This window comes from Juglans microcarpa x Juglans regia, chromosome 3D, assembly GCF_004785595.1.
Source record: "Juglans microcarpa x Juglans regia isolate MS1-56 chromosome 3D, Jm3101_v1.0, whole genome shotgun sequence".
NCBI classification, from domain to species: Eukaryota; Viridiplantae; Streptophyta; class Magnoliopsida; order Fagales; family Juglandaceae; genus Juglans; species Juglans microcarpa x Juglans regia.
In genome coordinates, this window is record NC_054598.1 from 29,085,487 (window position 1) to 29,101,340 (window position 15,854).

The window sequence follows — 15,854 nt, forward strand, 5'->3', positions numbered from 1 at the left end:
TCCAATCTATGATTTCTCATCACACAGTGAAGAAGAAGATGAAGACCCACACCGTGATTTTACCGGTTGATTTACAGATGACGATGCTGAAGACTAAATGCAGAAAAATATTTCGGAAGAAAATAATCAAACCAACGATGATTCCCAGTATTCTTCCCACTTTCTTTCAACAATCAAACCAAGCTTAAAGTTTTTTCCATTTTTTGCCGTGCTCAAAACATTTCGGAAGAAACTTGAAGAAGAAGCTAGCTTCTTTCATCTTTCCAGCATTTTTTTTTTAAATTGGCGTGGCAATTAAAAAATACTATTTTAAGCACCGAATGTGTGCCGTTTGCAACTGCCGACTACCCATAGAAGAATTGAGAACTCGAATATCCTTGTTCGGATTTAGCTCACTCACAATTAACGTTGTTTGGATTCAGCTTGAACTCAACTAAATATAAATGAGCTAATTGAGCTTAAGTAACTCGAGCTCAAACTCGAACTTGAATTTTAATAAAAAAGAAATCTGCTAATTTATCTTTTGATTAATATAAGAAATCTTAAGTTTACATAAAATTCTAACTATTTAATTATTCAACCAAATAGTTTTGATTAAAGATTTCTTATGATATATCTTTTTAAAAAATAAAATAACTTATAAATTAAAAGATTAATACATAACATAAATGTAATAAGCCGAACCATTTAATACATATAGATAGCATAATAAGTAAAAAATTCTTGTTGTCTACTATATTATCATTAAATATAAATTATGAATTTATCATAGCATACGTTTGCGATATTATGTGTATTAAAAGCATATGATATAAGTATATAGTTATAATATATAAATTATTGTACATATATTATACTATACAAATATGAAATATGTAACTATAATTAATAAATAATAGTTATAAATTACAATATGTGTTATTATTTATTTACTATAATAAAAACTATATTTTGATAAGGTTAATGATATGATTCCTTGATTTAAAAGAAATACTATCAACTCACGATATGATATGTATTATTTATATGATCTACAGTAAACAAAATTAAAGTTAATTTAGTAACTGTTTCAAGTAAATATACATTCACTCCTTCATTTGTAACTACTAGGGGGAAAGATTTTTTGTCCGAATTGGAAAACACAATCAGACCGAAATATTTACATATAAATTTTTGAATTTTTTTAATATATACTATATTATTTTATATAGTAGTTGTATAAGTTAATTATGTAATTTTCATCTAATATATCACCATTGATCATATAAAATGTAAAATAATATATCATATGATAATATATATATGTTATTGTATGTAGATACATACTCTACTATTTATATCTAATTAAAATAATTAGGTGATTTTTTTTAAGATACCTTAGTTGCAAGTGTGTATGAATAATCTATAGACAATGAAATTATTTAATATTCATTAACCATATATAAAATGTTAGAATTTTTATATAGGTCATTATGAATACTAAAGTACAAAGTTAATAACTGTTAACATCATAAATATAATTATAATTAATTATTTTTTTAATGATTTAGTTACATAAGCTACATTAAAGAGCTCATTTAATTTTAATTTTACTAATTTAATTAATTTTTTGTATTAGCTTATTTGCCAAAAAAAGAAAGGAGGAAAAAAAATATTTGTGGCCCGAATTGGACCGATAGTTAACAGTTCGGTCCGGGAAAAAGAGTTGACCAAAAGTTTTGGTCCATGATCCCTCAAACCAGACTGGATTGATTACACCCACTAACTATATCAAGAGGCTTAATAGGGGCGGCAATTCGTGTTCAATGGCCGTGTCAAGTTATAAACATTCGATTATATAAGTCAACTTGAATATGATCCATTAAGTTAAACGGATCAAAACTTCAAACCTTAATACGACTAATTTAAATGACGGGTTATTGCAGGTTGATTTCGTGTTAAGTGGGTTGACTCGTTATTGACTCGTTTATTAATCGTGTGTTAACAGGCTAATCTATTTTGACCTGAATCCATTTGCATCAAATCCAGATCCATTAGTTTCGTGTCGTTTTTGTATTAAGTTCACGGGCCGTGTCACATATTGTAACCCCCTAATAGGCTATTATCTATATAACAATCAAAAAATTGATACATAATACTAATGTTATATTATATAATACATAATTAACTAAATATATAAAATAATTTGAATAAGTGGGTAATTTTGATGAAGATAATGGTGAAAATTGGTTGAAAGATGGCCTAATTGATGAAGGTAATATTTCCAACACGTATACGGCTTTGGCGTTGCAAAAGGACAGGGTGAATTATAAATCTTCTTATGTTAGACCATTATCTTCTTCTTATATTTTACTCTGGATTTGGAAGATGAAATGATTTTTCCTCTAAAAATTCTTGAGAATGAAAATCAGAAAGAGAATTAAAATCTCATTTAATATGATCAATATTAAAATAAAAAATACTTAATATAGTTTGCCATTTGGCAAATATTTGTTCTGTAGCTAAGCTCTTTACATTTTTAATAAAAAATTCTCTGGCTAATTCGCAATCAATTCTAAGTAAAAACTTTTGATCTAACAAATAATCTTGAAACTTTGAAATACATAATACGATAGCTAAAATCTCTTTCTTTATAGTATTATAATTATTTTGAGCAAGATTTCAACATCTTGAATGAAAGCGAATAATTTGTTATCATATACATACTTTGGGAACAATATATATATATATTAAATAAGATAACTTATAAATATATTAATAATATATAATTAAATATATAAAATACAATTAATATGTAATAAATATAACACAAAAACACACACATATCACATATATGGTACGAGCTTCAAAATGAGATCATACGAGCCAAATTAAGCTTATACAAGTTTTATTTATAAACCTAAATCGAGTCGAGTTAAGTTTATACGACTTTTGTTCATTTAATATTTAAACTAATATTAGTGTTTACGAACATCTCATTGATTAAATGATGCGATTTCAAACTAAGTATATACAAGGCGAGTTTGAACTATTGCAGCTTATACTTGCTCATGCATATAAAGAAGGCAACAAAAGTAGCCGATGAGCACACAAATTATGGTTCATCCGGGCACACACTAATGCTTACTTTTCATGTTTATCTCAACTTCCCAATTAAGCAGCCAATCAGCAGCTTAATCTAGCTAAGGTGAGATTGCCCAGTTTTAGACAATCATGATCTTCTTGATCTTATGTATATAGCTTTTATACAAGCATGGGTTTGTGATTTCTTATAATCTCTCTTAAGTTTTCTTTTTCCTCAAGGGCAGTGAGTTTTGGATGATCCCTTGCTTGAAAAGTTGTCCCGTTGGCCTTTCTTGTGGCTGGCTCTCTCACCAAACCAACCAGCCCCCTCAACAACCAACAAAAGGCTCATGTGTTGTGGTCTTTAGCATTGTGCTTGGAAGAGTGGTGTTCAAGTGGGATGATTTTACTAGATATAGGGATATTAGTTAATAAAATTTTAACAGATGGACCTTATAATTAATAACATTGTAGAATTTTGCTAGAAATAAATTAAAGGAATGACAAAATAATATTACAAAACCCAAAAATTATTTGTTTGCTTATTGCAAATAAAAACTATGGCATACCACCAAAAGACGATATTATATATATATATATATATATATATAGTTAACAAATAATAGTTTAAGAAATTACCGCGTGAGACACGCTTACCTTTGATCAATCCGATTGATATTTCTTATAATTTTTTGATGTAAATATTTTTTATAATTCGAAGAGAGATAAATACAATACGTTGATTCCATTATATTAAATATTGTCGCCTATGGGTATTATAGATCCTAACATTAAATGGAGTGAGATTAACATATTATGTTTATCTTTCTCCGAATTGTAGCCATTGTCTAAAGCTATAAAATTAAGAAAACCCCTAATTTGATAAATTATTCCATCAAAATACTTGGAAAAAAACAAAAATACTCGGTCAAAATCAACAAGTTGAAATATACCCACGAAACACAAGTCCCCATTATTTGCTAGTAACTTTACACATTTTTTTAAGAAATAAAAGAGAAGCCTTACACGCATTCGTCAGAGTTCTTTCAAACCCTAAAGTAAGAGACTCACACAAAAAGACAAGAAATATTAAAAAATATATGAAAAATGTATTTAAGAAAAATTTATAAAAAATTTACTTCTCTACATGTCTATTATTAATATGTTAAAAATTATAAAATTTAAAATTTAAATTTCAAAAAAAAAAATTAACAAAATAAGTCTTATAAGTAAAAGTGTAATTCAAACGATAAGTACACGTAGCACTAGTCAAAATATATATCATCCCAACCAAAGGCAATTATATCCTATTACTTAATTAGATCTTACAATTTTGGATAAAGATTTAAGTCGTTTAATTAAAATCAATTCATATAATATCGAAATCCAATTTTTTATAACACAACATTTAAAATTGACAATTTTTGTCGCTACCCACAAATGCAATACAAAAATAATAAATTAAACTTGAGAAATATGATCGGTTTATAATAGAATATTAAAAAATAAAGAGATAAAGTGAAACTCGTGTTTCTCATGCAAAACATATTACTTGAGTCTTATTAACATAATCCTTAATATATGTATATATAAATTATATAAAAATATTAGTAAAAGGGTCGAAATTTTATTTTAAAATATGTAGCATAATATAAATAAATCATTTTATCAAATTGAAGTAATTTGTGAGCAAACTCGAACTGATTCAATAATTTAAATGAATTGTTTATAAACATAAAATATAATAGAAATGATATTTGTTGTCGTGAATTATGTAAATATTGTGCAATTTAAAAAAAATGAGTAAATATATGATTCATATAAAAAAATTAAATTTTTAATAATAAATTTTATATTTTTTAAAAAAAAATTGCGTGACGTTTGCACTATAAGCAGGGTTATTCAAAAAAAAAAAAAGACTCAATGATTGTTGATAAACTTAAAACTCGACTTGAATGCACTACTTGTCAATCCAAGTTGAATTGTTTACCCCGTTGATACAACTACCCACGAATTTTCTATCTAACATATACCAACAGATTCTTACCATCTACCGGTCGTACCGGTCCTTCGTTAAAGAATTCTGTATCTAATTCAAACAAAAATGGCATTGTGGGGTCCTTCGAGATCTTTGATTATAAATTTAATGTTACCCGCAATGGCGTTACAGTCAGCCTGGTAAAGACCTTGACTACAACAACCAAGTGAGGACTGCGACAACCCTTTCTCTGAAAGCATCCTCGGTAAGAACGATTCTCTACTTTCCTTTATCCCAGTTCAAATCTTTCCCAGTTCCTCTTTCACTTTTGTTGATAAATCTTCAGTGTTTTCTGTTTAAATTTTGATGGGTTTTTTTGGACCTCTGTCATGGATGATTTATAGATTTGGTTTGGGAATGTGTATGGATTTTTAAGATTTGGGGTTTGTGTGGCAGGTTGGCAGGTATCAGTGAAAAATGGCTTCGAAACCAAAAGTTTACCATTTTGAAGAAGTGGTGAAGCACAACGAGACCAAAGATTGTTGGCTTATTATATCTGGGAAGGTCAGATCTTTCTTGGTTTACTTCTTTTCACTAGCTATCTGTTTGGTTGTTGAGAAAACTGAGGAGATTGAACGAAAACAGAATATTGATTGCATTTTGTTGTTGGATTTTTTAAAGGACTGTACCAACAGTTATAGTATTTCTGGTTCCATGAACGGTATTTGTTTTAGTTGCGAGTTGGGCTACTATGCAGTCCCACTTTTACTGGTGGGCGTGTCGTTCACTCGTTTTATCTTTTTATTTTTATTTTTATTTATCTTTTTACTTTTTTTAATACATTTAAATATTTTTAAAAAATAAAAAAAATATACTAATATATTTAAAATCACTTTCTTAATCATTAAGTAAAAAAAAAAAAATTTTTTGAACTGTCCTAGTAAGACGGCATAGTTGACTTTCTCTTTAGTTGCTCATATGTTTTAGGAAATCTAATAAATTTATTATGAGAAAATTTATTTATAACCCTTATTTTTTACACAACTAACTGCCGATGTGCTATGCCAAAAAATTATTGATATTTTATTTTATTTTTTAATTATAATGAGTCGGGTGTGTTAATACTTACACAAAAAAAAGTGGTGTTAAGGAACCAGCTTATGCACAGTAAATTACCTTGGCTAATATTTTTGCAATATTTTTTTTATCAGACAAAAAGGTATTTTGCAATATTTTTGAAATGTTATAGGAGGTATGCACAGTATGAAAGGAAAGGGATCTTTTTGTTTTCTGGGTCAATAAATGCACTAAAATGAATAAATGAGACGGTATGTTTGGAAATATTTTTCATCCAATCTCGTCACATTATATCTTATCTCCTTCTCAAACATCATTTAAATACAAATATTTTCAAATTAATCATTACAACTATTTTAAATTAATCATTACGATTTTCTCAATTTTTCAAATAAAAAACAAAAAACAATTCTAATTTTTTCAAATTTCAAAATAAAAATAATATTACAAAATAATATTTTAACCTTATAATATTTTTTATTAAACATTTTCTCTTTCCTTTTTCAAAATCCAATAAATATTTATCGCAAACTATCTCACTACTATTCACAAACCATCTTATTACTATTTACAAAATTTTCATCTCATCTTATTCCCCTAGATCCCCTCAATAGATGTTCTGGATATACTTTGGTGCCTATGTAGACATAGACGGTTTTCCAGTTTACTGCGGTTTTCTAGTTTAGTGCATGCCCGTAGCCTAATTCTCCTTGACTGAATTGTGTGCTTTCGGTCTTTTGCATATCCGGGCAGAAACACAAACGCCTTTCTTTGCCAAGTCACCATGATTTTTCCATCACGTTTTTTAGAATGCTTATAATGCAGTAGAATACCTTTTAACTGATCTACAGTCTATCTAGTTCTATTTTGCTCATTAGCATGGCCAGACTGTATCACTCTTCTGGGCCAAGGTCTACTCTTGCCTTTCCCTTTTCTTCTCGTGCATCCTTTTTCGTGTGCTGCCTTGTATGTACTAGTTGTTTCAGAGAGCATCCCTTGTGATGAGTACTGCTTTCTAGAAGTTTTTACCAGCCAGGCAATGGCTTTCCTTTTTGTTGAGTCTGTGGTACATAGTTTTTCAAACTAAACGCTATACCATCTGCTTGCATGAAAAGCATTTTACATATATATATGCCCAGCAAATTAAACGTCTATGTGCAATGATTTCACCTGAAGCCAGGAGGTGGGTTTGGGACTGAAGTCTCAAAAGGAAAATCCGCCGCTGGCAGTGAAAGTACGGTATTTTCATGTTTGTTTATTGAGAAAAGTTTTTTTTTTTTTTTTTTTTTTTTTTTTTTTTTTTTTTTTTTTTTTTTTAATTTCAATTTTAGGTTTATGATGTATCTGCATTCATGGAAGATCATCCTGGAGGTTCTGAAGTCCTATTGGGTGCAACAGGTAAGCCTATTCTGTTACTTTCTTTTTATGGAAGGAAGATAATGACCATGAGCCTCAATGAATTCCATATGAAGGACAGATTTTGTCTGAAATATTGCAGGGAAGGATGCAACAAATGATTATGAAGATGTGGGTCACAGTGAGTCTGCTAAAGAATTGATGGCAAAATACGCCATTGGTGACATCGATGCATCCACTGTTCCGAAAAAACGTACTTACATTCCACCCAAGCAAGCTCCTTACAACCCTGATAAGACTTCCGATTTTGTGATTAACATTTTGCAGTTTCTTGTTCCGCTCCTGATATTGGGTTTAGCCTTCGCCATCCGACAGTTCTCCAAGAAAGAGTAGTTAGTCCATTGCACCTTACAGCATGCTCTTTTGAAGGGCGAGTCATTTGTCCACTCTTGATTAATAAAAAAGGAGAATTTCTTCTCGTGATTAATAGTTTCTTTGAGATGTTTGTCAGTTCAGAATCCAGCAGTAATTGTAGTAGTTTGAGGGTCTTTTCGTCCTATTTATGTCACTGATTTCAGAACCATTGTAGTTTTACCTTGGATGATAAGCAAGATGGCTGTTTCATACCTTCAATTTTGTAGCTTTTGCATGGCATGGTTTTTTGCGTCTTTGTATGGCATATAAAACAAGAGGGAGAAGCTCTCTGCTTTATCTCTGTACTCATTCTCCATCTCCATGTCCAACTACTCATTGCCAGAAGAGTGAAGCTCGATCTATCGCCAACCGTCTACCAACTACCACATGCCTCCCACAAGCTTCCACCGTATGACCAAGTTCTCTCTCCTTGGCTGCGCTAATGCTTCAATAGGTTCTAGGTGAGTGGGAGTGGACAATGGAAACTTTGAAATTTCCACCAGCCAAATCTCCAGGCCATGCACCACAATGCATAAAAAAGGGACCATCATGCGCTGCATCATCTAAATTATTATTAAACTTTTTCTTTCTTCTGCCTTCGGAGATCGCAAGTTTCGGCTCCAAATCTTGGCCAAGAGGGAGAATCGAGATGGTTACTTGTTGCCTTGCAGCCCTTTGACCTTTCTGGTTCAAACACTAGGGAGAATTCCAGAATGGGTTTGTTCAATCTACTTTCAATGCCCATTCAATTGCTACGAAAAATTCTAGACCCACAGATGGCTCGAGTAAAGTTGTTCCTGCAGAAAACGCTCACCTGTCGGTATGTCCAGCTTTGCGTTTGAATTTTAGGACCAACTATGAAAGCACACAACTAGAGATGGCCCCAAGATTGATTCAATATTGCACAATATAAAAGTCAGTTAAGATGATGATGATGATGACAACAACGATGATGGGTAATAATGATGAGCCTGCCTGCTGTGATTTCCTTTTTTAGGACTTTTGTAATGTTCTTACAGAGAAAAAGTGGTGCGTGCAATGTCACATATCAAAATGATTCATCTATATTTAACCTAAAGCAAAGGACACTGAGAGCAGACAGTATCAGAACAAGCAATATAACTAAACAACACCGGCCACATACAGCAGCACCTCAGGTGCTTGTTTCATGTGCAGTGCCTAAAATTACTTCAGATCCTTTAAAAGAACCAAGATCCTTAGAGAGAACTGCAACCTCATAAATCAGTCAAAAATTCTGCAGCCGTCAGAAGGATGTCTCTATCTTGTCATGGAGGGTCACCACCAAAGCGTGAGCGTCATCTAGAAGCTTCCACACATCGAGATGCCCGGCCATGCTATTACACTCCCTTAAAATCTCCTCCATGCTGCTATACTTCTCAATAATCAATTTCCTCCGTTGCAATACAGAAGCTGCAATTGCATAAAGTAACAAATCATCTGTTGGTGGGGCTCGCTGCCTTATCCTGCCCCACGCAGACTTGCTAATCCCAGCTCGAATAGCTGCCTGGTCTGCCCACATTACCTCCCAGAGACAAATGGTCTGTTCGAACGTTAATTCTCTCCTAAATAGTACCACCACCATTCTATAAACAAAAAAACAATCCTCAGCCTGGAGCTTCTCTAAGTGTCTGTAAAGGTGAGAGTCCTTGGACTTGATTATCCTCGAAACGGTATTGAGTTGCCTCCGGATTCCCACCTCATCAAGCCTAAAATTATGCCGAGCCTTCCTCATGAATCCTACAAAACACCAGAATGCCTCGTGATCCTCCGCAATGACTGAAATTATTGGAGAAAGAAGATCACTCATGCCCTGGCAGTAACCAATTTCAGGATCATAGAGTGCATATGCTTCAAGAATAGCAACAAGTCGGGCAGCATGGAAGATCCTGCTGGGTTCCAGGTGATCATAATCCTTCAACCCCACTGCCTCAGCAGAACGGCGTGCCCTAACCTCTGAAATTTCAGCTTGACATGGGGAGTATGGAATCCATTCCGAATTAGCACGTACAGCATCAAGGCGGATGATCCGCTGCCAAGAGGCAAAATCTTCATCATTGCGATATTTTGTCGAGACCTCTGTCCTCGAGGGAGAAGAATCCTCCTTGCAAATCATATCAGGATCATTCTCTCCTGTTCCTTCTGTAGAGGGGAAAGTCTGACTGACTTCAGGTTCTTCAGAGGAGTCTGAGTCCAATGAATCAGTGTCAAGTGTGGAGGCATCAGCATTTGTATTTCGTCTCGCACTATCATCTCCTCCCAATAATGCATTAGGGTGGTTGTTGGAGAATTCTACATCTGAGCTCCTTTCCTCACTAGAAAGGGATTCCCTTGCACTAACCACATCTTCGGAACTAGGAGAATCTGTGTCCTGGGCGAGGCTCCCACTGTACCCATCACAGCTTATTCTACCAAATTCATTCAAATTAACACTATCTTTACTACGTTTTAGAAGTCGCCGGCATTGTCTGCGAAGTTTCTCATACTCCTTTCTGCATCCAGAGATTGGCACAGAATCACTGGGAAGGTTAGAAGCCTAGGAGAGGTAAAATAAACGCACTTGCATGCAAGCGCAACCTCAAATTATCTGAGGTGAATATAGTGGTTGCAATTATTAAATTGAACTTTCAGAACAAAGTTGGTGGACATACCTTTTCTGAGTTCTTATATTATCTCTTTCTTCTTTGGAACTGTTCAAATCATAGCTGTTGAAACAAAGAAATTCAGTCAGCATACAGAGGTATGCTACCACCCTCCAGATACGAAAGGAAATGCAATTATGAAGTGGGGTTAACCAGCATAGCACATCTAAATATGTGCACCACGGAGAGGAAGAAGGCGGCCAAATGATGAGAAGTGACATGCTATAGTGAAATTAACATGATCAAGGAAATGAGCTGTATAATGCAATAATTTCCAGCACCGGAACAATTGTTTTGGAAGGAATTAGTGTAAGGCTAAAGGAAAAAATCTGACTATCTGTCGGACTTCTAACTTTTAGAAACTTGTTCATTTTTTATGTAGTATGGCTAGATCTGTTATCAATGCAGTAAAAAACACAATAATACAGATTTACTTTGATTGTCCATTCAAGTCTAATTCCAATGAGCGATGCAATTTACATCAATATGTAAAATAGTCATGGAATCTTCAAAAAACCCTATCCAACCGATTATCTATATGAAATGTAAAATACAGTTTTGCTAAGCACCATTCTAAATGTAGCTTGATACTATTAATCTATGTATAAATTTTTTATACATTTCCCTCTTACTCTCTTTCTTTAAATTTTTTATAAGTTTTTTTATTATTTGTTGGATTGGCACTCTTAAAGAGTGGTTGGTTAAAATAGAAAAGGTAGGATTTGGTAAGTTATTTTAGATAAAAATATAGATAAACCATTGAGAATGCAATTAAGTTTTTCAGACAGACATAAAGGAAAAACCTCTTCTAGGGTGCTTAATCGATCAAACCCTGAGTTCTTGAGAATTTGTTTTTCTGATAGGTAGGTTCTTGAGAAAATTCTTAAGCAAAAGGATAATTTTTTATTGATAAAAAAGGTGAAGCTGCCTTATAAATCTGTAACAGCCTCCATCTAAATGAGGATTGAATCCTAAAACCCTGACATGAAATCGTTCCCCTTAATTAATTCTCATCCTAGCCACGCAATAGCTTAACTAATAATAATAATAAAAAGACCTGCACACGCATAAAAAAGTAGCCATATGAGCAAAACCAAAACTTCTAACTAACAGCTACAGCACTACAAACAACTACAACAATGCTTAAGGAGGTTTTGAAAATTTAAAATATCACTTTGTTGTAGCCAAGACACAACTTCCCAAACCTAAACCATAGGTTGACTATCCAAAAACCAAGAACTGCACTATAACTAAATGAACACATAGCCACAGTGGATATAAATAAAATTAGAAAGTACCCAAACCCCAAAGTGGCTTCTGTAACCCAATTGCTTTAGGTAAGGAGCCAGAAGGAATTTGAAAACCAAGAAAACAAAAAGAAAAAATATTAACTCATGAAAATGAAAGCAGTTTGTGTTTTTATCCCCAAAGTAACCTTTCACGACCTAATTGCTTCAAATCAGGCACCACCGAGGAAACAAAACCAAGGCCAAAAGGATAGCTGTGGAATTTTTTTGATGAGAAACCAAGACTTCACTAAAAAAATACAAAACACATAGCTGAAATACATAGGACATATTCAAGAGTAACACCTAATTAAAAATAGGAAAAGATACAAGGGATGGCTGCGGATGACAAAGGGAGAAAACTAATGACTGAGAAGGATGGATGCAGATAGGCTCGTACAGATTCCCAAAGCCTCATGCACTTGGCAGGTCAGAAATTTATGCATCAGCCAATCCATTAGTCATCTAGACTCAATGAGCAAGAGGCCATCCAAATCCTTGTCAAGTATGCCAAGAATCAAGACCAAAATTCAGCTTGAGTAATAGACTTAGTGATGCTTAATAATCGAATTTTTTAACAAGGTCTGTCACACAACATAGGAGATAATAATATTAGTAATATAGTTTTCCATAAGCAAAAGAAAAACACAAAAAAAAAGGAAAAAAGAAAATAATAAGGTCTATCACCCGACACAGGAGACTAAAATAGTAATTTTTTCTCCGCATGCACATGAGAGAGAGAGAGAGAGAGAGAGAGAGAGAGAGAGAGAGAGAGAGTTTGAACAAGCTTACACTCCTAGAAGGAAAGGCCAAACATCTGCCCTAATACTTGGATTGATACCCTGCAGATAATAGGAAATTTATACTTGGTGAGTGCAGAAAAGGATGTAGCACAAGTACCTCTCTAAATTGGAAAAAAGAAAAAGAAGAAGAAGAACTAAGTGCTACAGATGAAGGGAGGTCAAACAGCACAAAATCTTGGCCCAATAGCAGTTTAAAGGTTGGACAGAGAGCACTGTAGAAGTTCAATCAATGTCCCGATAGACCGGAGTGAGACATATTGTTGCAGTCAATATTTGGTCTATATCAATCAACCAGAGTGCCCGACAAACATGGGTGGTCTATTTCCGTTTGACTGCTACTTCAACTGCTGTGGCAGCAGAATTACGAATTTTTTATTCTTTTCATGCTTTTAGCTTTTTTAACTGAAGGAAAGTCCAAGCCACACTTGGGCTCATACTCCAAAAGGACCAGTCAATATTACAATTGGAACCCATTTGAGTCATTATAAAGGGCCTGAACTTTTCCTTCCCAAGCAATGTGGGATCTCATTCACCACCAATCTACACCACATAATTTGAGATATTACATTTTAAAATATTTTCAAGTGCATTTCCTTATTATCAGTTATTAGGGCTAGGTTTTTCAATGTAACATATATAAAGGCATGTTTAAGACCTTTTGATCATTCTTGAATCTTTCAAAAACTTTTCTCTATTTTCCTGTGAATCCCAGTTCTATTTGTAGTTTAATGCCATTAAGCTGTTATCCCTACAGCTACCACCGCATCAAAAAATATATAGAATAACTGATAAGGATGGTAACTCACTCCACTGCGAACTTTTTTCAAAAACTTAACTCCGCCATCACTGAGCTTCCCATCTGGCGTAAATAAACTTCTCCATTGATGAGGTGAGAGGGCATGTTTTCTTTTCTTTCGTGACCACGGTGACTTGAGATGACCCCTAAAAATGAAAGAACGAGAAATTTTAGTAATTGGAAAAAAGAAAAAAAAAAGAAAAGAAAAGAGGAAGCATTACCGTGAAGTCAAAGGTTTCCAGCAATTACATATAAATTAGGACAGTTCTACATATAAAGTGTCAAAAGGATATGAATGAAAGCATTAAGGAAAAATCATATTTTTTTTATTTTTCCAGGTGTCTATAGGGGAATGAACTTGGGAGCAAAATCCCCAGTGTATCCAAGTTGCTCAAATCAAGCTTTCACATTATGGCACAAAGAATGTAAATGTTAACTTATCCTTCAAGTTCAAGTTCAACTATTTTGGTAAATAACTAGCTCATTGGAACTCCAATGAGACGTCCCTCAGGGGCCTCAAATCCCAGATTCAAGGAATCGGCTACATCAGAATAGTACTTTAGCATGCCAATGAATAAAATTAATAATAAAAACATATATATCCAGTTAGGACACTCTATTGGTGGGAGGGGGAGGGATGCCTGACTCCAGATGACCATATAATCCATCAGTTTTCGGTTGGATCATTTCGTAAAAGCACGAGATACAAGGTACAACCAGACAGGAAAGAACCCATTTCCATACAGATTATGATGATTAATTATCACATTGATTCCTGAACTTTTTTAATCATCTTAGACCACCCCAAGAACCCAATGCGCATTGTAAGGCACTACATATTTTCTATATGGAAGCAAAAGATAATTATTATAATAATTTTTTAAAAAAAGGCGCTGTTTGCGAGAAACAAAGTAATATAAAAAATCCATTTGGCAACAATCCAATTAATATCATCCCAAGCCAAGAAGAAAGGAACAAAGAAATAAGCGAACTTAACATTAAAAAAACAAGGTTAAACAGGACCATATGGGTCAAATAAGTGACCTAGAAGATCAATTCAAACGGGAAATCCAACCCCCCCCCCCCCCTCCGGGGGCGGCTTTAGAAAGTAGATTGAGCTTAAGATTGGTACTGAAAACACGATTTGGGGTACGTGGGGATCGAGATCTGAACCGAATTAGTGAAGTCTACAGAAATCTGAGGTCAATTAAAGATATTACATACACTAAGAGTTAGAGAGAGAGAGAGAGAGAGAGAGAGAGAGGACTCACCGATCAGAGGAAGAACAAGAAGCTGGTGAGGAAGACGCAACAATGAATAGAACCGAACGCAAATGAATCCACGACGAAGAAGGAGAGGAATTCGAGTTGGAATTCGAAGACGACGACGAAGTGTGACTTCGTCTTAGAGCTTTCATCTATTTAACACTTAAATTCCTACAATTTTTGTTTTTCCTTCTTCTTCACCTTTTCGTCTAGGGTTTCGCAGCTATAGTAGGTATCCCTTCTGTGGACAACAAAAACCAAAAAAAAAAAATCTTCCTTTGACTGGGGCATTATTTTACCTACGCGCAGTGAAAACTACAGCCGCGACCATGGCGACTCCGGCAAGCGCCGTGAAAACCACCACCGCATCGGTCGCGGATATCCGCGGCATCAACCAGAACCAGCCGCCGCCGCCGCCTGAAAAGGTGGGACTGTTGTGGTGGTGGTGGTGGTGGTTGTTGCTGAACATGGAAGAAGGAGTGGACGTGCAAATCCAGAAAATGCCTTCTTCTTCTTCTTCTTCTTCTCGTTCTCCTAAAGTCGTCTTCTTATGAAGAAATTCGGAAGGTATTTACAGCACACAAAGTGAGACCCAATCCCCCCCCCGAAGTGCTTTCTCTTTCTTCCTTCCAATGGAAGTCTTTTTCTTTTGTCTCTCTCTAGACCCCCTATAAAAGAGAGTTCAGACTCTCGAGCCCACACTAACCACTGGCACACTTGAAACGACGTCGTTGCCACTGGCTTATTTGGTGGGTTTATCTGTTAATCAAATCATGTGAGGTAGGCAGGCACAATGGGTTAAATTATTGTGCTTTGGACTTCTTTTTTTTTTTTTTTTTTTGGGTTAGGTTTCATGAATTTAAATATTTAATGTGGATCTCATCAACCATTTATTAATAAAATCATTTTTCAAATGTGTATATATATAATTATAATAAAAAAATTATAATCAACCATTTATTAATAAAATCATTTTTCAAATGTGTATATATATAATTATAATAAAAAAATTCTAATTTTTTTCTTAAGATTTTATCAATTCTATCACATTAATTGATGTGACGTATTTTAAGTAATTTTTCATTTAAACGATCGATATTCCAATCCGGACAATTGGGAATGATAAATTTGCAACGAAGATTTAACCAACATAATT

The 15,854-nt window shown here is 33.8% G+C and overlaps 2 protein-coding genes and 1 long non-coding RNA gene across 6 annotated transcripts; 2 read left to right on the forward strand and 1 right to left on the reverse strand.

Annotated features, from left to right (window-relative positions):
• The first annotated feature begins 5,167 nt into the window (after nt 1–5,167).
• On the forward strand, nt 5,168–8,107 carry LOC121253979 (cytochrome b5-like). Its single transcript, XM_041153934.1, has 4 exons — nt 5,168–5,306; nt 5,506–5,605; nt 7,450–7,516; nt 7,617–8,107. The coding sequence occupies exons 2-4, from the start codon at nt 5,519–5,521 to the stop codon at nt 7,865–7,867; spliced, it is 405 nt and encodes a 134-aa protein (XP_041009868.1). The 5' UTR covers nt 5,168–5,306; nt 5,506–5,518; the 3' UTR covers nt 7,868–8,107.
• A 731-nt stretch (nt 8,108–8,838) lies between these two features.
• Nucleotides 8,839–15,349, reverse strand: LOC121253977 (rab GTPase-activating protein 22-like). Of its 4 annotated transcripts, none has more exons than XM_041153929.1 (6): nt 14,998–15,349; nt 13,444–13,579; nt 12,627–12,676; nt 12,522–12,554; nt 10,558–10,611; nt 8,839–10,398 (listed from the first exon to the last, which is right to left on the reverse strand). In XM_041153929.1, exons 1-6 carry the CDS (start codon nt 15,165–15,167, stop codon nt 9,153–9,155), a joined length of 1,689 nt encoding a protein of 562 aa, XP_041009863.1. In that variant the 5' UTR covers nt 15,168–15,349; the 3' UTR covers nt 8,839–9,152. The 4 variants fall into 4 exon arrangements, with proteins under 4 accessions (XP_041009863.1, XP_041009864.1, XP_041009865.1 ...); XM_041153930.1 differs by having other exon boundaries at nt 14,705–15,349; XM_041153931.1 differs by lacking the exon at nt 12,522–12,554.
• LOC121253980 lies at nt 10,906–11,153 on the forward strand. The gene is made up of 2 exons (XR_005938543.1): nt 10,906–11,044; nt 11,115–11,153. It is a non-coding gene; the product is annotated as an uncharacterized LOC121253980 (long non-coding RNA).
• Nucleotides 15,350–15,854: the final 505 nt, after the last annotated feature.